General features: G+C 41.0%; 1 protein-coding gene across 1 annotated transcript in view; it reads left to right on the forward strand.

Moving 5' to 3' along the window:
- LOC144658049 (uncharacterized) overlaps nucleotides 1-23,407 on the forward strand; it is a 155,151-nt gene that overhangs the window by 2,813 nt on the left and 128,931 nt on the right. Inside the window, 21 exon segments of the mRNA XM_078518375.1 lie at nucleotides 1,283-1,543; nucleotides 2,307-2,945; nucleotides 4,406-4,618; nucleotides 5,447-5,787; nucleotides 6,241-6,475; nucleotides 7,332-7,547; nucleotides 8,110-8,331; nucleotides 9,009-9,554; nucleotides 10,437-10,649; nucleotides 11,246-11,655; nucleotides 12,323-12,482; nucleotides 12,941-13,483; nucleotides 14,147-14,704; nucleotides 15,169-15,488; nucleotides 16,186-16,417; nucleotides 17,130-17,684; nucleotides 18,419-18,667; nucleotides 19,283-19,591; nucleotides 20,457-20,779; nucleotides 21,497-21,728; nucleotides 22,207-22,455. Coding sequence (XP_078374501.1) covers nucleotides 1,283-1,543; nucleotides 2,307-2,945; nucleotides 4,406-4,618; nucleotides 5,447-5,787; nucleotides 6,241-6,475; nucleotides 7,332-7,547; nucleotides 8,110-8,331; nucleotides 9,009-9,554; nucleotides 10,437-10,649; nucleotides 11,246-11,655; nucleotides 12,323-12,482; nucleotides 12,941-13,483; nucleotides 14,147-14,704; nucleotides 15,169-15,488; nucleotides 16,186-16,417; nucleotides 17,130-17,684; nucleotides 18,419-18,667; nucleotides 19,283-19,591; nucleotides 20,457-20,779; nucleotides 21,497-21,728; nucleotides 22,207-22,455 — 7,026 coding nt within the window.

Genomic DNA, 23,407 nt, shown 5'->3' on the forward strand with positions numbered 1-23,407 from the left:
ACACACGCGAATCTTCTAGAAAACTATAAAACTCGGTAAAAGAATGAATAAAATTACACAAGAGAAGTTCATAATTGTAATAAAGGCTTTTTGTTTGATTTGTGTATGTCTAGTCTAAGCTTGCTTTAGCAAAACGAAAAGCGTTTTATACAGAAAGCACCTATTTCCGGCATACGTTTTAAGTTGTTATTCAAACGCGAGCACGAAAGGTCAAAAACAAACTAAGATTTGGTACAAAATAACCATTTATAAACAAAGTGAAAAGTTTCGTTTTAAAAACTCGCTTCAAGTTGCTATTAAATATCTTCACAACCCTGTTTCTGTATTGCGTGCCGTTGTAGGTTTAACAGCCGCGTTTCAGCGCCCTGGTATGTAAGTACAGTATAAATCGTTATTACATGGGCGGTGACTGATTAAAATTTGCTGTTTTACCCCGCCTTTATCAATTGGATGAGGATACATCACGAAACACGATTCAAAATATTATTACTCGCCTAGGGAAACAAAAATATTGCGGGGTTATTGAACCCCTGCGAAACAGTGAGTTTTATTTCTAGCGTTGACTACCAACTTGGCTTTCAAATGGATCTACGTAATTGGCTAAAAACATCCGTGCCACGTTCTCTACCTGTCAGAGCATTTACGTATTAGTTTTAACCAATCAGGGAGGAAATAAAACCGCTCATGGCTAAGTTTACGTACATTTTCCCGCGCTTGACAGCATATGCATGTTTTCCCGCGCTTCGCACTGGTTGAATGTTCCGCGCTTGACACTGGTCGGATGTTTTTGTTTTCCAGTTTTGATTGGTTCATTGGGTTATTTGAGTTTTTCTGATTGGCCAGACATGATAAACATCGCGTTTTTATTTTATTTTCATCACCTAATAAGGGACCGGTCATTGCTTAGAGGGTGGAGAGGGCTGGTGCAAATAGGGGGGGGGGGGGGTCAATAATTCTTTTGCAGGGTAAAATGGGGTCTCATATGAATTTATGCACGCATATTGGGGAAGTTTAAGGGAGTGAGTGGTGAGAGGGGAGACGGTCAGCAAAAAATGTGCTTCGTAAAAGGGGAGGGTCAGGAGAAATTGAACATAGCCTTCTTCCATTTTGGCCAGCTCTCCTTCCCCTCTAAATAATGACTGGCCACTAAATGGCAAAATAAAATAACAGAACAAAGATCAAGGTTGAAAGGGAGAGGGAGGTGACCTGTTTTGGGGTGGAGGGATAGATTGCCATGGTGAATAAGGATTTAACGAGGCGATATTTTGCAATTCAATTATAGCAGATCATTCTTTCCACAACGGTGGCAGGACACTAGCTTTCCAGCAAGGAATAGAGTGCAACGAAAGGAACTGTCAGTACGGAGGTGAATGTGGGGCAGACTCAAGCGGCCGTTTACGCTGTCAGTGTCGAATATACTGCACCCGGCAATACGACCCGGTTTGCGGTACAGATGGTAACACATACAACAATCCGTGCCTCATGAGAGCCGCTAGATGTCAGTTTCAAAGAGATATTACACGATTTCATTTTGGACAGTGTGGTAAGTCACAAAGCAGCTAAACGCAAAACACTAGACCTGATCCGCCTCTGCATTAGGAGAGGGAACCCCGCTTTTTATTGCTGAAAATGTAATTAGGGACCTTCAGATCGGAGTACGAGTGCGGCTTTTTAAACCCGGGTTTATGCTTTCGATTATCACATTTCACACCAGTCTCGTAGTACCGATAGGCCTCCTTGAACTGATAAGCAACAGGGAGGAATTAGGGCTCTTGAAACGTAACTGAATAGCCCTTATGCATGTTTACGTCAGACTGGCTAGTTTCACTTCCAAGCCTCGCTTTCGAATTGCAAACTTGCAAATTTTACCGTGAACGAATTCCCTAAGCAGCAATGATGAAAAGAATACCCACGTGAGAACTGTATGAAGGCGGCAGAGGGTTGAGAATAATTCGCGTAAACGAGGCTTGGTGGCATGGTGAATTTTGAGCATATGACGTTATCATGCATAAGGCCTATTGAAATTCGAAAGTCGTACTCATACTTCGATCTGAAGTTCTTTAATGCCCGAAGAGCCGAAACACCCCCTTATTATCCTGTTGTTTAGGCAAGAAGCCCCCCGTAAACGCTTGAGAACCAGATATTTTATGTTAAGAAATCTAAGAACGTTGAGAACGAGGTTGCATGAAGTTTGTAAAAAATAAACCTTACAAAAATACAATGGCACAAATGGATGTTCAGTATGCTTTCAGATGTTGATTTTGCTTAGACATTCACACACTTTCTCGAACGTTCACATTTTCCAGGTGCTACAAGCTGTTTAGGTTTGAAAAACGCAGGTGTCGGTTCCACAGACGGTGAATACGTCATATATGTACGACCAGAGTGTAACACCCCAATGAAGGTCTACTGTCATGGCATGAATACCAGTTCCCCTAAAGAATTCGTCACACTACCGGCAGGCGTTCAAAACAACTACGCTTATATCTACGCTAAACGACTGCCTCACCGACCCTACTCGGCGAGGTACAAATGTTCGGGTAAGCCCGGAACGATGAACTACACCGAAGCTGGATTGACGAAGTTCCGAAAAGTCCGCGTAGATCTCCCGAGAATGGCCATCGTCCAAGATGATTTCACCTTCGCCAAGTCGGATCCGTTCGGAAAGGAAATCCACTACGGTTCGGCTGGCGATTGCTTCTCGATGCATTACGGCGGCTCATGCAGAAGGGGACACTTCAAAGTCGACCTGACCCATACCGGCTTGCGACTGAAGCCCTCAACAGAATGGCAAGCCATAGGTTTTCCTCCGGGGATTGAAATGCACGAGTACAAAAAATCGAAGGATGGTACCTTGGTCTCGGCTAAGTGTGGTGGTTGGTGCGGGAAGTGTAGGCCTGTCGGGGAAATGCTGCTGGAACAGACTGTTTGTAGTCAAGACGAAGGTGGGCTGTAATTAAAATTTAACAAGAGTTTTTCACAGAAAGTAATCAGATTTTTCTCTTTGGGCGTTTCTTTCTGACGAACAGAGAGCGTAGATTTTGCTAAAAATTTTGAGCTAGAATGCCAATATAAGGAGCAGGTATTGTACCAGAAACACCTTCATACAGTATAAACGTAATCGTCGTTTTTTGTACTCTTATTTTATTTATACGTTTTGAATTACTGTTATCCGGTGAGTGAATTTCCAATAATTTGTCAGTATGTCCATTCTAAAGCGTTGATTAGTGATATCCCTTTGAAATTAAAAAAGCGGCTTTTATTCAAACGAAGTGCAGTCCTCCTTTTCCGCCGTCCCAAGGGTTCGCTCCATGGGTCCATTCAAAAGTTCCTTTAGTTATCCAAGGGGATCTGATGACCCGGAAGACTGGGATGGATATATGAGCGCGAAGGCGCCATATTTCAACCTTCTTCTTTGTGCGCAAAAAGGACACTGGTTTATTCAGATCTAAACGTTTGAAAACAATTAATTAACTGTTAAGTCAATCTGTTTTTACACTGCAAATTTACCATAGATTTCTGGACGCATACTACTAACTGGTTAAATAAATTAAATATTACCATTTCTAGGCTAAATGACAGCGAAATTCTGCTAGGTATTACAAAAGAAAGTCCTCATTGGACTCTTCTCAATCATATTCTCATTGCTGGTAAGCAAGTAATCCACGCTAATCGGCTCAGGAAAACAAAACCACTCCTACCTCAGTTAATAGCTAAACTTAAATATATTGAACACATTGAATATTGTATCGCTAAGAAAAGGGACAGGCTTAATTTTCACCTACAGAAATGGGAAATACTTAAGTTTTCTTGAGAAATTATTGTATCTTTAAATAAGTCCTTTTATTTAATCTTCATAAATAGTGCATAATTAGTGTCAAATAGAAGTAGCTTAGCAATCAATCAAAACTTTTGTTAAATAGGAGTAGCGCTTTACGTTAGCGACAATAGTATTGTTTTTTTTTTTCATGTTTGTAGTGTATGCAATGTTAGAATCGTCTTTGTAAGTAATTGTAGTAATGTATTGTAATGTAGTGTGCATGAATCAGTAAGAGCAATAAAAAAAAAAAAAAAAAAAAAAAAAAAACTGTTAAGTCAATCTGTTTGAAATGCCATTGTCCAACATCCTCACTGTTTTCTTGAGAAGAGTGGCTTCACGCGTGCACTTCGACGCCGTCTTCGATCACTCGTCGATTTCGTGCATTTGGGAAAATATTTTGCAAGTTTTTGGTCAAGTACACGATGCGGTGCTGAAAGATGTCCACGTTCTTCCAAAAAGGAAGACCAACAGGACTGGAAAGGCACCAAGAGAAACATCGAAATATTAGCTTTATGAAGATATTTTATTTAAAGTTCACAATGAACTTGTTTTTAACGATTTAACTTATTAATTTCCCTTTCTCAGATCCCTGCCAGTCCATAGTTTGTGAATTTTACTCTATCTGCCGCCGATCCAGTGATGGTCTTAGTCATGTATGTGAATGCCCTTCAAACTGTTCCAAGGCTAATATGCCAGTCTGTGGAAGCGATGGAATGACTTACGAGAATGAATGCGAGCTTCAAATGCACTCCTGCTCCAAAAGAGAAAAGATCACAGTTGAGAGCATGACTGCTTGCGGTAGGTCCATCTTTATTACCTTTTCAGTTCCATGGTTGAATAACAAAAAAAGGTTTTCATTGCTGTCTTTATACAGTTTGAGTTTAAAGTTTTTTCCCCTGAACGATTCAAGAGGTTCCTGAAGGGCATGGGAAAGGGGGGTGGTAGGAGGTATAAATCCCATTTCCCAGCCCAAATTTTGCCCAAATCCCATTTCCCAGCTTACGTTTTCCCGATTTTCCAAATCCCGTTCCCAATTCTATTGTGCTCATTGCCTTGTGCCATGGATGCTTTTTTATTGGATCATGTTCCAATTTTCTCAAGATGCAGCCACATAATTGGTAGTTGAAAACTGCTGGTTAATCGCTGGTTGGTGAAATCTACTTGAGACAAACCAAAACAGCTGTAACTTTGAATTTATTTTATTTTCCCATGATGCAATCACAAGGGTCTTGAAGGGGTAAAAATTAATGGGAACTGAGATTTTGGCACATTTTCCCTGGGAAAATGGAATTTGGGTCACTGGGACTGGGAATCACAAACAAATAAACGAAAGAACTTGGACTGGGATTTGGAAAATTGGGAAAAGAATAGGCTGGGAAATGGGATTTGGGTTAAATTTGGGCTAGGAAATGGGATTTTGTAGTTCCCCTTTGAACAGGACCGTCTTAGATCAGAGTGTAGGGCCTCTGAACTGAGACAACGTACCTCATTGTACTGTGGCTGACTGTGCCCCTGTACATGATTCTTTGGTTCAGTTAGGCCGTTGTTAGTTCCTTTTTAAAATACAAATTATGTTTAGTATAAGTTGAAATAACACAATGTTATTCTCACTTTATTGATCTATAGGTGTAAAACAGCCTGTTCACCTCATGCTTGCCATTGACACCGCAAGTATGAATGAACCAAAAGTGTTAGCAAAATCTAAAGGATTCTTCAAAGATTTGGGTAACAGATTCCAGATCCCTGAACAAGGAATAGCTCATGGATTTTTGAAGTTTGATCTCAGTGGCACAGCCAAGATGGATTTCGTAACATTTTACAACTATATTGCTTTGCCTGCATATATCAACACACTGCAAAGTACCAAAGATAAGATAACACTAGATCAGGCCATTAGAGATTCTGTACCTGGTCTCCTACACAGTCTGGAGTATGACAACAGGCTAAAAAGCAGTCAATACCCTAAGGTATGGTATGTCTTATTCTTATTTATTTCCTCTGTGTCTGTGTATGTTTTTCTGTCCTGTCTATCTATCCATCCATCCATTCGTCCGTCCGTCCGTCCGTCCTTCCATCCATCATTCATTCGTTCCCTTCTAGTGTCTTTTGGTTCTTCCCTTCTTTTCCCCTATGTCTGTTTGTTTGTCTGTCTGTCTGTCTACATGTATCTATCTCTGTCCATCCTGCTTTTCCTTTCTGTCTGTCTGTCTGTCTGTCTGTCTGTTCTTTCCTAGCACTGTCCATCCATCCATCATTCTCTCCCTTCATATGTCTGTCTGTCTTTCCCCCCTTTTCATGTGTCTGTTCATCTGTCTGTCTGTCTGTCTGTCTGTCCATGCATCCATCACTTTCTCTTCCCTGTAATCTGTATGTCTGTGCTCTTAAATTGCCATTCAACCCAATACTGTTTATCTCTTCAGGCTATTGTACTTATCACAGATGGAAGTAGTGTGTCCAACCCTCAAGGCCTGGCAGTCATTGCTAAATCATTGAAGGAAGCAGGGATCAAAGTCATAGTTGTTCTTGTTGGGGATGTTGATAGAGGATTAGACAATGTCAAACCACTAGCTTCACAAATGGATTTCATTCTGACTGTGGGGTCACCAGATCGGCTTAAGCTGATGGTACAACCAACAGTGGACAAAATATTGCAAGGTAACTTATAAAATGCTTTTAAATTATAGCTTACAAAGTTAATGAAACCACCTTACCATTTTTCAGGCAGTGTCCACTTAGGGAAAGCTTTTTAGTTAAGGAAGTCAAGTGTCCGCTAGTGGGGAGTATGCACTTATAAGAGGAATAAGGAATAAGAGGAATAAGGAGGGGTGTCCACTTGTCAGCAAGGGAAGTGTCCACTTATGGGAGGTGTCTGCTTAATGAAAGTGTCCACTTAGGGTAAATGTGCACTAATTGGAGGTGTCCTATGAAGAAGTGTCCACTTAGGAGAAGTGTGCACTTTAGGAACAAATCTACTTAGGGTTGGTGTCCATGTATGGGAAGTGTTTATGTAGGGGAGCTGCCTGCTAAAGGAGGCATGTCAGAAGGTCTTTGCCTAGAAAACATCTCGGTGCACTCTTACTGAGGAATGATCCATCCAAGGTAAATGTGCACTCAGGGGCAGTGTCCACTTGAAGGAAGAAGGGCAGTTTCTGCTTATTTGACGTATCTGGTCAAGGGAAGTGTCTCCTTAAGGGAAGTGTTATCTTAGAGTAAATGTTGTTGGGAGGTGTTTGCTGAGGGGAAGTGTTTGCTGTGGGTGCATAGTAAGAAATGAGTTTTTTTTCATGATGCAGGACCATAGATTAACAACTGAGATCTTCACAGTGTCTTTGATTGGTTGTTATTGCATGCAAAAATTCAAAACCACGAACTAAACAATCAGAGATGGTAAACAGATCTCTGCGGAGCTACCTTACAAGTGTACAATTTTTTGTGTTAATTTTCAGACATCTCTCGAGTAGGGATACAAGTGAGTGCACGCTTTACTTTATTTAAATGCTTGGATTTTCAGATTTGAATACTTGCACTTGGAAACGCTGTCATTTCTACTCAAAATGTGTCAAACGAAACGTCCCAAAGTGCGAGTGTAGCTCAGTGACCAGTAGTGCTAACAGCCCAGTTTGCGGCTCAGATGGCAAGTCTTATAACAACGTAGCTGCCTTAGAACAAGCAGCTTGCCAGGAACAAAAGTGGATTGCACCTCGACACAGTGGAAGATGCGTCACTGGTAAGTATCTTTAGTCAGTTTTTTGATAAACATTTTCTTCAAATTTCCCCCTTTTTCATGCGTTTGAACCGGCATAAGTTGGAATGGGACAGTTCAAGCTTTTCTTTTTAAGTGAAAAAAAAAATTGAAATATTGCGGCAAACGTCATTTAGGGGGACCTAAAATCTTTGCACAAGTACTATGTATATACAAAATTAAACAGAGCGATCTCCACCACCGGTACTTAATTAGTAGCCGCGCCGCTTTTTACGTTTATATGCTCCTTTTCTCACGTTTGTTACGATTGGACATTGTGTTTGCTTTGGTTTCTGTTTACGACACTTAATTGAAAAATACATTAAATGGTAGTTTCTGATGAGCTCTAAACCTGAAAATTGCCAAAACAGTTTAAGTTAAACCAGTAAAGCGTTGTGTGTTTTTTTTCACTCAAAAAAAGTACTCTGACACAGGGTAAGAACTAAAATCCCCCCCCCGCCCCCCCCCCCTCTCTAACTCATCGGTAGAGTAACTCGTATTCCTTATTTAAATTTAGGTCTAATACTTGATTCGTTGTTTTGTACAGATCCTAGCTGTAAGAGTCTAGAGTGCAAATATTACTCTTATTGCACGGTGCCACCGTCTGGTATTGCCACGTGCAAGTGTCCTGACCCAGCTGCGTGTGGAGACTCCAAGAATCGTGTGTGTGGCACAGACGGCTTGTCATATGACAACATCTGCCAGCTGACAGCAGCTGCCTGCAAGAGGTACCATGAAGTCAGGGTGCTACATGCTGGACTATGCATACGTGAGTTTTTTGTTTTGAATATGATGTATGGAAGTGTGAGGTGGAACGAACTATTTGCGATTTCATGTCGGGAATGAGGAAACTACAGATCTACCAAGGCTAAAATTATTTGCAAAATGAATCTTCTACTAAGCATCTTTTATTTCAATGGTCACACACCCGGTTTCACCACAGACACAAAAGTTCGAGCCACCTTGTAGTTGTACATGATAGTAAACAGCACTATTTCCTTGAAAATACGAGTCAATGGCTTTTATTTGAATGACTACACATTTTCACCAACGTATTGATGAACACAATTTCACCGCAATTGGGAAGCATTTAAAGAACGATCACGGCCTTTATAACATCGGCGACCTTACCAGTAATTTTTCCGGCCTAAAGAAATGCAACTGAAAACTGGACTGTTTGATTTACGAAATGCTGTTTATTAGAAAGAAGAAACCTAGCCTGAACATGCAATCGGATTCTATCAGCGCGAAACTATTTGTTTAAACAAAAATGTTAATGAATAATCACACCCCTCACCACATACTGAACCGTTGGACCGTTACTTTCTTGTCACTTAAAAATGATCTCATGACGACATCGAAACGTGGGGTAAAAAATCTGTTGCTAATTTTTATTCTGAATTGTTTAACGAAATTTAATCTCATTGTTGTATTGTCCTTGTACAGAAAAACAGATAGACCTCGTGTTCGCCTTGGGAGGAGCAGGCCAGATCACCTCGGACACTTTCCAGAAACAAAAAGACTTCATCAAGCATTTCCTGGACACGTATGGTACATCAGCTCCTGGGGTCCGCGTGGGAATCATTGACTATGGCTCAGATGCAATTCTAGCCCAGTTCCAGAACTATGACACGGACAATCTCAAGGACAAAGTTGACAGGATTCGGTTAACGCCTGGAGGTACAGTGGAAGGCGCCTTGCGCAGTGCTCAGAGCCAGTTGTTTGGCGATCCAAAGCTGCTAAGACCTCAAGCAACCAAAGCACTGATTGTCCTGACGGGGGAGAGAGTAAATGAAGGTGACAGAGGATTGCGTGATGCAGCGTCACCTTTGACGAGCAAGGGAATCAAGATTGTGGCGGTAGCTGTAGGCGACACTCCAGACAAACAGAAACCGTTGATTTTCACTTCAGGCGATGAATATGTGTTTGATTTTAACAGCATAAGAGAACTGCCGTCGCTGGTGCCAAAAGTGTACGAGGTGATAATAAAAGGTAAGTTAAGACAGTTGTTTCATATAGTTTAGCAAGTCGTGACCATAGCTGTCTTTTCAGTTGTATGAAAGTGAGCAACGACATTTTCACTTTTTACTACTGATGAAGGCAGCACTGCCGAAACGTTTAGTTTTTTTTATTGAACTTTCTAGCGTTGAACATTACAGTATCCAATGTGTCTTTTGGGTTGTCGTAAGGAAAATAACCATCTTCGTTGAGTGATTAGTACATCAGACTCGATCCTGGCCAAGTGTTCTGTTTTTGGGAAGGACGTTTTCTCTTGCCTTCTGGGTGGATTACACAATCATCCTGCGAAATCGCGCGGAATACCGGCCGATACTTACGGCATTGTCGGCTAAAACAACACGACATTGCGCTAGATTGAGCAAAATAATTGTTTTTATTATTCAACAAAATTTCAACGGAAACTGTTTTACTGCTACAAATGCTGTGGTTATGCAGCACTTTACCAGACTTTGGACGAAACTTGACAAGCTACGTAAATCGGAGGTTATCTAGGATGAGGGATAACAATAACTTCTTGACCATATATGAGCATCGCGGCAATGTGTTGAACACTAAGGATGGGTAGTGGCTACTTGCTGGAGAAACCTAGGAGGTATGCTGGTAGCAGCCTGTTTTGTACGACATCTCACGCATTTGCCATCGGGAGAGGGGGGAAGGGGGGAGTAGAATGAACGACGAATTAGAAAATTTTATTTAACTTTTTGAAGATGCCCTATATGTGTCGTCATAGCTTCACAAAGCGCCAAATTTACACGCTATTGAGCTTAAAAGAAGTTTTTCCCGGGGTGGCAGTTTTAGTTTTTATTTTCAATTAAGCTGGCTATTAAAATTGCTGACGTTTCCTCACTTTTTCAGATCCATGCGAGAAGAAGGTATGTAAACACTATTCCCAGTGTGTCTCGTATGACGATGGAAGCACCATATGTGCCTGTGATGATCAGTGTGCCAAAGTTGAAGAACCCGTATGTGGAACAGACGGTCAGGATTACAGTAACGAGTGTGTGCTCAAGGCCACGGCTTGCCGAGAGAGCAGAGATGTCGCAGTGGCTGACTCAAGGCCTTGCGGAGGTGAGACTTGCGGAGTGACTTACTAAGATACTGGAAACATGGTTTTTGTAATTTATTTCTTCGAAAGCCTGTACTAAGTAATCCCCATCTCACAACTGTATGTAAATAATAAGACTTCCCATACTTCGCTTCATTCCATCAGTCAGTCCATCAGTCCGTCCGTCCGTCCGTCCGTCCGTCAGTCAGTCAGTCAGTCAGTCAGTCAGTCAGTCAGTCAGTCAGTCAGTCAGTCAGTCACTGATGTGACCTTTTCAGCAAATAGTAATTCTGAGGAATATGAAACTTGACAATTAATGGTTAAAATGATACAAAATATATTATTTCTGAGTATACAAAATGCTGGGTTTCCTTAGCACCGTATTTTCTCGATTAAACGCAACCGGCGTTTATTTAAAACTTAGCCTGGTGGACCCGGCGTTTATTTGACTCCTGCAGTTTATTTACTGGGTGCATCTTGCTAATATACCTACAGCTTATAATACCTCAAATACATACCTTGGGGTCCATTTTCAATTTCACCTTATTAATCATTAATCGGGAAAATATGTTATTAAAACCACTTCAAACTGGTAACCAATTTATGTTTTTTTTTCTAGCCTGTGTTCACGCCTTGGACATTGGTGTAATTGTGGATTCATCTCGAAGTGTTGGGTGGAAAAACTACGAGACTGTAAAGCGCTCTCTTGCCAAGCTTACAGATTACTTTGATGTCTCTAAAGACGGTACTCACTTTGGTTTCATTCACTACAATCAGGACGCTATTTTGGATTTTGATTTCTCTGACACCTCTTTGCACAATCCTGAAGCTCTGAAAGAAAAGATCATGGAAATTACATACGATCCAGACCGTACACGAACAGACAAAGCCATCAAAATGGCAAACGACAGACTGTTTACAGACAGCGGTGGAGCCAGAAGGGATGTGCCAAAGTTCTTGATCGTGCTCACAGATGGAACAACTAATGAGGATTCTGTGCCTTACCAAACAGTTTTGGCACCTCTGAAGGTAAACTGCAATGCGTTGTGTTCTAGGGCAAGGCACTTTACTCTTATAGTGCCTTTCTCCACCCTGGTGTATAAGTGGGTATCGGCGAATTTAATGCTGGGGGGTAACCCTTGCGATAGACTAGCATCCCATCCAGGGGGGAGTAGAAATACAGTAAAAACCCGCGTGTAAGAACCTAGGAATTTAAGAACCTTCTGGCAGAAATTTGCTTTTTTAATACCCCAAAATATAAGAACCTGTTTAGCCAAACAAATTCCAACAGGTTCTTATAAGTGGGGTTTAACTATTTAATGTATATATTTTTTTTTACTAAAAAACAGTTCTTGATGATCAATTAATGTTGTTGTATATTTGGCAACATGGGTACATTAAAAACTATTTATAATGAAAAATAGACCAGATTTTATACTATTTTCTGATAATCAACATCAATGTCTACTCTGTAGAAATTAAGAACCTAATGAAGAACCTACTTAGCCTAAACTGTCAATAAGTACCCATACTACAAGAACCTGTTTTGCCAAACTCTGAAAAAAGTAGGTTCTTACACGCGGGTTTTTACTGTACTCCTAGTCGCTCCATGCTACAGAAACAGGGATAAGCTCCGGCCTGATGGGCCACTTAGCTTGACGCAGGCTCAACCTTGTTTTACTTTCACTACCTGCAGACTAAAGGAGTGCAAGTCATGGCAGTTGGTCTCGGACCGGGAGCGCTTGACAGTGAGCTGAAAAGTATTGCTATGGGAAATGCTGAAAATACCATGAAGATTGGTTCATTTGATCAGCTGGCGAGCAATGTGAAAAAGATCACCAAGGAACTATGTCAAGGTATAGTTGAACAACTTAAGATTGTTTGTATTTTTTTTTCAACGAGAGAATTTTGGAACATGTGAAATAACTATTTCTGAACAAAAATACGAGGAATCTAAGGACGTTTTCCTTTTGTCAGAACTGGCCTATCAGACCGGTATATTCAAGAACAGAATACCGTGATTAATCAGATTTGTCCTGTTAAATCAGTCGATGCATAAATATTATGCACTTTTGTGGTGGATTTGTGGGAAAATCTCGAGGAAAAGGCCTGTTTCACATTCAAAACCACCGGGCCTGCCGGCCAGTTTTGACAAATGGAAAGCGCCCTAAGATACCAAACAATTTTATATAAGATATATATTATTTATTGGTTATCTACGAGTAGAAACGTCATTATATGAGAGTTACGCATGAATACAACATGAATACAAGGTGGATTATTGAAAACAAAATTGTTGTTTTTTATTATACAGGAATAGAACCACTCAATCTTGTGTTTGCAATCAATGCAAATGGTCAAGAAGCAAAAGGCAATTTCGAACGCATGACCAACACTATCACTTCAATCATCGACTCTTATGGACAGAAGAAAATAAACTATGGACTCATTGTGTACGGCAAGACAGCCGTGTCACGAATCCAATTGACAGAAAGATTCAGCGACGACGAACAACTTAAGAACTACGTGAAAATGGTGCAACAGGGACGCGATGGAGCAGATCTAGCAGCTGCTCTTAAGAATGCGAAAGATCTGTTCAGCGGTGAGATACCCAATCGCCGCAACGTGCTGGTGATTATGACTGATAGCAAAGCCACTGGCGACAAAGCCAAGATGCAGCCTACTGCAGATGAGTTACACGAAATGGGTGTAAAGGTGATTACGGTGGCCATGGAAAAGGATTCGGATCAGAGTGAATTGAGACCGCTATCGCCCAAGAAAGACAACAGTCTAAAGGAAGATCCCAAAGAGAGCCCTAAGCAACTTGGAGATAGAATTATGAAAGAGGCTATTAAACGTGAGTTATTCGTATTTTCTTTGTTTTGTGAGATAAAGGGCCTGGTCAAGTGATTTTTACTTTGCTACATGAATGTTGCACCTTGTTGAGACAGCGTTGTTAAAAGCGTGCGTGTTATTTGCTTTTAGCATTGCCTCACCATTGGTTATTGATTTCTTTCTTCATACTTGTTGAGAACAGGAAAAGTGTTGAATAGATATGGAATCAGATTTGAAATTAAGGGCGCTTTTCTTTAGTCAGAACTGGCCGCCAGACCGGAATCCGAGAACAGAATTCCGTTGTTAGTCAGATTTGTCCTGTCAAATCAGTCAATGCATAAATGTTTTACACTGTTGTAGTGGATTTGTTGGAAAATCTCGTGGAAAACTCCTATTACACATTAAAAACCACCGGACTGGCCAGCCTGCTCTGACTAATGAAAAGCACCCTTTAAGTCAAACTCCGTACAACCTGTTTGATTTTCAACATCATTAAAAAACACCCTTTTATTTTATCGGAAATCCGCGATGTCAAATTCAACAAAAACGTTGTACGAATTTTGAACAAATGTTGATGCAAATTAATGTATCTGAAAAGACGGACAGGACATTAAATTGTAGCCACATGAATTAGGTATCCACTTGTTTCTTCTGACGTGTGAATTCTTTTTGTTTACAATTTAAGCCATGGAGTATGTTCCTTTAGTGGATCTTGGTTTCGCTCTGAGCGCCTCTGCCTCCGATGCCAGCAAGAACTTTGACAAAATGAAATCTGTCATCAATTCTATCATTGATCAGTACAGCATTAGCAGGATTAAGTACGGTGTGGTGGTCTACGGGTACGATGCCAAAACTGTCATCGATTTTCAGCACGTGTTTCCCAAAGAAGGCGACTTGAAACAATACCTTTCGACGGTGGTTCCTTCTGCTGGAGGGTCAAGCTTGGAAAAGGGACTCACAGAGGGAAAAGAGCTTTTTGAAACTGGAGGAGCTCGTCCAAATGCACGTAAAATTCTCGTCGTCTTCACGGACAAGAAGTCAACGGGAGACGAGAAGATGGCGGAATCTGCAGCAATGGAGCTTGCAGACCAGGGTATTAAAGTCCTTGCCATTGGACTGGGAAGTGAGAGTGACCTGGCAGAACTCAAGGATGTAGCAACAGACGGGCGTCATGTCATTCCTGCTAAGAAGACAGACGACTCGGATGAGTTGGCTAACGAAGTTATGGCACTGGCTTTCAAAGGTACTGTACTTGGAATGCTTTGTTGCGTAATTGTCATTCAGAAACACATGTTAATGTCAGAGCCTGTCATAAACAAGGATTGGCCTGAAGTATAATTCGCACATCACGTCCTTCAGTCTTTTCAATCAGAAATGCAAATAGGTGTCGGATGAATAGAGGTACACGCAATTTTATTTTGTTACTTTTCTCACGTCAATACGAGGCAAGTCTAGTGTTTAATTGGTTCCACGTATAGATAGTTGTGTTTGAACACGGAGCTTCACTGTGGTCGCAATTGTTTGTCAAATTTCGACCTCAGGTGAATGCTGATAAGTTTTTGTTAATTGAACTTAAGGGAAATGTCAAGGGAAATGTTGAAATGTTCTGTCAATTTAGACCTTTGTTACTTTGATTTGATGCTTGGAATGTTTGTCAATTTTGAACCTTTCAATGGCATTTTAAATGCTTGTTTTTTCTCTTCAAAGAAATCCCAGTCGTTCCCACTGTGGACCTGGCCTTCGCTTTAAGTGCTATAGCTACTGATGCCGACACAAACTTCAAACTGATGAAAGACACCATCACGTCCTTTGCTGATATGTATGGCATGTCAAAGATAAACTACGCTGTCATCGCGTATGGCGAGAGACAAAGAAAATGGGTCGACTTCCAAAGCCAGCCGTCTGATTTCGAAGATCTGAAAAAGGTGGTGGATGCCATATCCAGGGAGGCAGGGGTAGTGGCACTAGATAAAGCCCTAGACGAAGCTAGGAAATTGTTTGATGGAGCTAGACCAGAAGCTCGTAAGGTAACAAACTTTTATAGTGCAGCTGTAGCTCATGTATATGATAAGCAAGGTGACCTTATGGCTGGCGTGGTAGCTAAAGTGTGTTCTTGAGAAACACACTTACAGGGCTTCTCTCCATCCGTAGGTGTTGTTGGTGCAACCTGACAAAAATCTCAATTGCGGTAGCATACGATGTACGGGTGACGCTCTTCGGCAGAATAGCGGAATGATGGAATGTCACTAGTTTGCTTGCAGTTAGCTTTTACTCCGGTTTGCTTGTGGTTAGCCTTCCCTCTGGTTTGCTTGCGGTTAGCTTCAGCCCAGTTTGCTTGTGGGTAGCTTTCACTCCGGTTTACTTGCGGTTAGCCTTCACTTTGGTTTGCTTACGGTTAGCTTCAGCCCAGTTTGGTTGTGGTTAATTTTTACTCTGGTTTGCTTGTGGTTAGCTTTCTCCGGTTTGCTTGTGGTTATCCTTAGTTCTTGAGGGGCCTGAAGGGGTAAAATGAGAACTAGGATTTGGGTCACTGGGACTGGGAATCACAAACAAATAAATACATCGAGGGAGACATCGAGAGGAAAGCCCGTGACAGACATGAGTGGAGAAACCTTGTCGCTGCCCTTAGCGCCGATGGCGTACAGGGCAGTTAGTAAGTAGGTAAGTAGATAATTTTTACAGTAGAGTTCTTGCAGTGAAATATTTTCTTTTTTGTTCTGCCAGGTCTTGGTTGTAATCACTGACAGAAAATCTGGCTCAAGTGCAGCTGATGTAAAAACAGCTGCCAAGCCCCTGGAGGAATCTGGGATAGCAGTGATTCCAGTGGCAGTAGGCGTTGAGGCGGATGCCAAAGAATTGGAAAACCTTACTCCAGACAAGAACAATATCATACAGCCATCTGATGGCACCTCGGCTAATGAGTTGGCAAAGATGATCTTGGAGAAAATTAACACAGGTAACATAGATATGACGTAAATAGATGGTACAGTCACATCTCGCCTTGCGGACCCCCCGTTATTGCGGACACTCGCTATTACGGACAAAATCCAGATCCCCAGCGAAAGAGGTTTGACTGGAAATGACTCCCGCTATTACGGACTCTCGCTATAACGGACGCTAAACGACGCCCCGAGCGTGTCCGCTTTAACGAGAGTTTGTTGTATGTTGAGAATTGTCCTTGCTTTTTGCTCTAGATGTTAATGTCTGGCAAAAGGAAATTGTAGATGGCAAAAAAAAAACACTTGGGCTCAAACTGTTTAGGGCAAAGTAAATGAACTACAGTCAACTCTTGCCTTGCGGACACCCCGCTATTGCGGACACTCGCTCTAACGGACAAAATTCAGATAAGTCCATTTTAAATATGTAAATAGCAATTTCTATTTTTAATTTTTCGTTATCAAATATTTTGTTCTCGGAAATATTAGCTTGTCAAGCTACTCTGAAATTCGAGATTAAATAAAGTTTATGATGGTGATGATGATGATGATGTGCGAAACAGGGCAAGATGGAGAGCACGACTTGCTCCTGTCTTTGTTTCCAGCACCTTATATTACCTCAGAGTTAATGTTCTGCTTTTTAGCAAGATGGAGAGAGATTGTTGTATAGCCTTTTGTCCGAAAGGGGACAGAGTTTGTGATCATAATAAGTGTAATTTTTATCTTGTCTAGTTCAACCTCCCATCCCTGAGGTGGATCTTGGATTTGCTTTGAGTGCAACAAGCGCAGTCCACAACGAAACCTTCAAGTTAATGAAAGAAATCATCAACTACATCATTGACACGTATGGCACACAGAGGATACACTACAGCGTCTTGGTGTATGGTGACACTGCTACAATAGAAATCAACTTTGGCCAGACCCCACCATCGCCACAGCAGCTTAAGACAGCGGTGGAAAAGCTCCGTGTGGGCACAGGAGTCCCAAACTTGGCTGATGCGCTGGAGAAGGCAACGAAAATGTTCGAAGACGATAACCGGCGACCGTTAACACGCAAAGTACTTGTGATAATGGCAGACAGTAAGTCAGGGTCTACTGAAGATGAAGTAAAGAAGGCTGTTAGACCGCTCGAGGATCGGGATATTGAAGTCATTGCTGTTGTCATTGGGGAAGAAGCTGACCCTGTTGAACTCGAAAATACCACGCCTGACAAGACGAATGTTATTGAGACTGGTAAAGACGATGATCCGAAGGTGGTTGGTGAGAAGATCATGGACAAGATTCGAGGTAACAGAGATTTGCATGTAAACAAACAAACAAACAAACAAACAAACAAATAAACAAACAAACTGATGCAAGTAAAATGACGAAGGGGTTTCAAACATCATTTGTATAAGACACGTCACGATGGCCTTATGACTAGCATCCCATCCAGAGGGAAAATAGAAATTCTCCTACTCGCTTAATGCTACTGATACTGGGATAAACCCTGACAGTATGGGGCACTCGGCCTGACGTTCGCAAATCATTTCACCTCCCTTTTACATGAGGCATGTATGTTAACGTTTATGCAATATTTACCAGAAACTTGTATCAGACATTAAAGAGACTGTGTCACGGCTGAGTAAAGTTTATTTTGTTAGGTTTCGCCAAATACTCGCTATGAAACTTAATGTTTGCAAAGAAATTACTTTTATGGATCTACATGACAAAACCATATCTTCATTGCAACCAAATGTGTCTCCCGGGCGTTATAATTTAAAGTTACAAGCAAACAAGATTAACTTTGAAAACTGTTCAGACCAGCAATATTTCAAAAACCCATATCGCAATCCGTTGCAATCTTCTTCACTTTTGGCCATTCGAACCTTCTTTTGTATTTGAAATGTTCCTTCACTATTTTAAGCGGTTATTTTTATATGTCGCCGAATTTGATGGGCATTTCCCATGCCTAATTTTGGCTAAAATCCGTGACACATTTCCTTAAAAACGTGTTTAACTTTCTATTTCACTGTTCTTAGATGAACCTCCAGTCCCAGAGATTGATCTTGCTTTCGCCATCAGCGCCACTGCATCAGATGCAGATAAGACGTTCAGTCTCATCAAAGATACAACCAAGTACATTGTGAACAAGTATGGAACAGACAGGATCCATTATGGTTTGCTGGTGTTTGGCTCTGTGCCCAGTCGTGTACGGGACTTCCGCCGTGAAGCGTTCTCCAAAGATGACACCATAAGACTTCTTGATTCGGTGCCGAGAAGTTCAACAGGTTAGATTTTTACACTTATCCTATGTGAATGAGTAAGTGTAAGGGGGAACAGGGGAAGGGGGACCCGGTAGAAAGGGGAACGGAATGTCTACGGGAGGTGGGAAAGGAGAAGGCGCGAAGAGGGATTACCGAAACAGCGGGATAAGAAAAAAACGAAACATTGCGTGTTATTTAGCCTCCTACGCAGACATTATTTTGGCGTGAGGCTTGTCACACAATCTTTCCTCGCCAAGGAAGCATTGCGTGAAGAGCCAAAAGAACGTTTGTGTAGGAGGCTACGTGTTGTTTTGCTTGAGAAGAAGGGGGCGGGAATTGGGAGTAAATGGTATAGGAAATTCAGATCTCCCTGTTCCCCCAGGTGTATGAAAAAACCCATTTTAACATGCCGATTGTATGTATAATGTTGGCTCTTTAGCCATTTTATGTAAGGTGAAAGGGGCATTCATTATTTCCTGCAATAACAGTCAGTCAGGACAACATTGCTTGCTCAAAGTAAATTATCTAAGCAAAGAACTGAACGAAGAGGTAATTAATTATCATGCTGCGCAATGCTTTGATAACTCTTCTTGTGTTGTTTGTTGAATAACATATTTGCTTCTATTTTATTTTATGAAGGGCCTGATCTTGAGAAAGCTCTGGACGAATCACTCAAGTTATTTCAAGGACCAGGAGCTCGTCCAACTGCTAGAAAAGTACTGGTCGTGATAATGGACAAGAAGTCTGGTGTTTCTGAATCACTCATCAATGCTACTGCTAGTAAATTGTATGAACACTACATTAACGTTATTCCAGTGGCTATTGGAGAAGAAGCGGATAAAAAGGAATTGAAGTTAAGCACAAAAGACGAAAGCAATCTGATTGAAGCACCAAAAGTCTTTGTGCCGGACAAGCTTGGAGAGACAATAATGGGAAAGGTTTTAAAAGGTATTTTTCCCTTTGCTTGCCAGCTATAGTCGGGAGACGTTACGCAGTGTCTGAAGTCACTTAAATACCAACCTTTGTCATGAGCTCGTTACATATAAAAAACAAAACTTAGTATAGGTAGTCAGGTAGAACTGTGCGGTTGCCACTTTGCAAATATGACTTATTCATAATATCGTTGTGTATTTTTTCACACGAAAGTTTTATATTTTGACATAAGAAGACAACGTTCTTAACTGTTTAATGTTAGAGGGTTAGAAAGGCACACTTACCTTAAATCTTTGAGCTCTTTGAAGTTGACTGTGTGGTAATTTGAATTATTAGAAATTCATCGTGTTATATCGTAAATCCACGTATTCGATTGGTTCTCCCATCGTTTACTATTTGTTAATTTTATTTGTTAATTAAGGGGACTATGTCACGGATTTAAGCAGATTTTTTAACAGTCCAAATTTACATTTGTGTCGTAGGAAACCCAAAAATAATGGTCCATTTAAATAAACAATTGCTATTAAGAGCACTAAAACTGTTTAAAAGCGCCTTTGGCTGCGGATGGCTCGGATGGAAATGGATTGCAATTTGAAAACGTTAGCCAACGTTTTCAAGTTGTTTCCGCGCGCCTTCAAAAAAATCGATATTTATAGCCGAAGTTTGATTCCTATCCCCAAATAAAGGTTATATATTTCGATAAAGGTTCAAAGAGAATGTTTTTATGGGTGAAGTTGCCTACCACTTATTTCAGAACAGTTACGACCAAAAAACTGCAAATCCCCGTGACATAGTCTCTTTAAACAGTAACACTGTGCAATAAATATCTTGTAGAATGATTTTCAAAATCCTTATTTACTGATTGTTTTTTATTATTCAGCGCCTATTGTACCAGAAGTGGATGTGATATTCGCCGTGAGTGCCACCACAAGCAACGCCGCTGAAACGCTCCGCACTATGAAAGACACTCTGGCGTATGTGATAAATACTTATGGTGTGGGCAGCATCAGATATGGTGTGATCTCATACGGTACAGACGCCACAATTGTACAGAGATTTGGTGCAAAGGACCCATCACCTGAAGCTCTCAAGCAGTTAGTGCAGGGTTTGCCAGCAAGTAGAGGACCTCCTGTGTTTGATCGTGTACTGAATGCAGCGAAGAATGTGTTTGACGGTGCAGGTGTTCGACCAAACGCTATGAAGGTAATTACACATAAGATTTTGTGTTTGAAAGCTGTTTTCTGTATGTTTAACGTTTCAATGTACGCTATTGGTCGACATGTTAGCATACAGCTTGCAGGGAAAACTCTTTACCATCTCCATTAATGCAGACAAAAGCGATATGTCATTGTCTATTATGGTAGGCTCGCAATCTGTACATAAAGCTAGATAATTTTGTCTCAGTTCATGCTTGGTAGTATAATTAGCATCTTTATAGAACTTTATCTTTCTTATGGAGTAGTAGGCGTCATCCAGTGACCTGCACTCTACATGGTTCTTTGTCACTTCTTTTGCTCTTTCCTTCAAATAGCCCACAGTCGCCTGCCTTTTGTAGTGTATGCAACTTCCAGTTGTTCTTGGGTGGACACCTTTGGGTCTCTTTCCTTTCGACTTGTTAGCCAGAATGTGTTTTGCTATGTGTGCTAATGTGCCATGATACATATAACAATTTGCAGAGAAAGTAGTTTTCTTAAATGTGTTTTTCTTGAATGTGCCTCGTGTGTTACTGTAATATTTTATTTATACCTCCCTTTTTTTCAACACCATAATGCAAAGATAAGTAAGTTTGGGAGAACTCGAGTTTGTTTAAGACGTGAAGAATGCGTGTTTGCCAAACAGCAAGAAAGCCAATCAGAGCATTCGTGATATAATATTAACGTTTTAGACAGCTTTGTGATGCATGTTCTGTTCTGTCTAAAGGTGGTGGTGATAATCACAGACGATCGTTCCAGCTCCACAGATGAAGAAATCAGGGCAGCGGCAAAGCCTTTAGAAAATAAAGGAATTCATGTCATCGCTGTCGGTATTGGATCTGTACCGCAGTCCGAACAGTTGGAGCAAACCACGCAGAATAAAGAAGACGTCATCACAGCACCTAAAGATGTCGACCCTGCCACTTTGGGAAACAAAATAATGGAAAGAGCATTTAAACGTACGAATACGACAAAATGTTATCATGTTTCATGTCAATTGATATTAGCGAAATACACAAACGAGAAATGAAGGCCTCCATGCATAGAGATGCTTTTTTGCGCTCAAACAGTTCTTCAGGGGAAAACGTTAATGGCCTTGACCTAGTCTTCTGTACGTTCTTTTACAAAATAAAATTACCTTTGCGTGTGGATCAATAATTACAGTCATTGGCACCATTGAGAAGTATCACATACGTCACGTGAATCGGATAGGTCTGTGGTCCGCCATGTCTGCACAATCACCCAGGATAACTACCAATCATACAGAGATGCAACGAATTATATAAGATAGAATTGTAGGCATGCAACGCATGCGAAGATCAATGTTAACAATACCGGCTGCATGTATTACATGTTCATGTCGTTAGTCTATAATATTGGCTCTTTATAGCAAAGTGTGCCTCTCTGCGTGTTACTGAAAGTGTCTTTTTATTTCAGCTGTGCTGTTGCCAATAGAAGATGTCGACCTTGTAGTTGCTATGTGTGCAGTGTCTGCGGCATCAAGCCAGTCCTTTAAGCTCATGAAAGACACCGTCAAGTCCATTGTTGATAAATACGGCACGTCTAAAATTCACTACAGTGTGGTGCTGTATGGAACGCAGGCTGTACCAATGTTGAAATTTTCAGACAAGACGCTCACCAAGAAGGACTTTAAAGAATACATTGATATTCTACCCAAACCCAAAGGTAACATTTATGAGGAGTTGCATCCTATCTACAATTCAGATTATTTTAGCACCGTTTTTTTTTCATATTATGCGATTAAACGTTATTCTTACCTATTTAGGGTGTCCGAACGTGTGCCAAAGCAATACACACGAGTAGATTTGCATGAGTAGACTACGAGCAGTCCCTATTTTTCGCATCCCGGCGTATTTTTTCGCAGAGTCAGAGTCCGTCGAGCATTCGCCTAAAAAATAAATGCGCCCCACCTCGTCCCCATTTTTCGCGCGGTCATTTATTTTTTAGGCGAATGCTCGACGGACTCCGACTCTGCGAAAAAATACGGATGCGAAAAAATACGGACTGTTCGTAGTCTATTGCATGAGCTACATCAGAAATTTTGCAAAACAGAGGAGATTCCACTTTCCTCGAGTGTTCTTGACAAATTGACGCGTGCTTATATCATGTGAAATGTACTTTTCCCTTAAAAACGAACTCGATCTGACGAACCGTTGTGTGAGGTTTCTTGAACGTTTTATCATTGTGTTAATGTACCACCGAATTCTTAGAACTGAAGGGAACGTTTGGTTAGCTGTATCACTTGCATCAGGGAGGACGTTTGCGCACCAACAAGAACCAATGCTCGATAAGATGTTACATAGAATGGTCCATATTATTTAGTTACGTTAGCTATCAACTGTTAGAAGTAATCAGCTGTGCGGCCTTGTCACACGATTTAAATAAAAAAATAAAAAAATAAAAAAAATATATTTTTATAGTGGTCATGCACTTAGCTTCATATCTCAACGAGATAGTTAGTTTACAGGCATGCCACTGAAACAGAGGAAACAAATCATTTTAAATGAACATAACAAGGTTAAAAATCCCAACTGGCAGGAGGCAGACCAGTTGGCTATTTACTAAGCGTGGTCGAGGATTTGAACTCGGGACAACCGAGAAACAAATCCAGCTAGTG

This window comes from Oculina patagonica, chromosome 6 (assembly GCF_052425735.1).
Source record: "Oculina patagonica isolate OP01 chromosome 6, crgOcupat, whole genome shotgun sequence".
In the NCBI taxonomy this organism is placed as follows: domain Eukaryota; kingdom Metazoa; phylum Cnidaria; class Anthozoa; order Scleractinia; family Oculinidae; genus Oculina; species Oculina patagonica.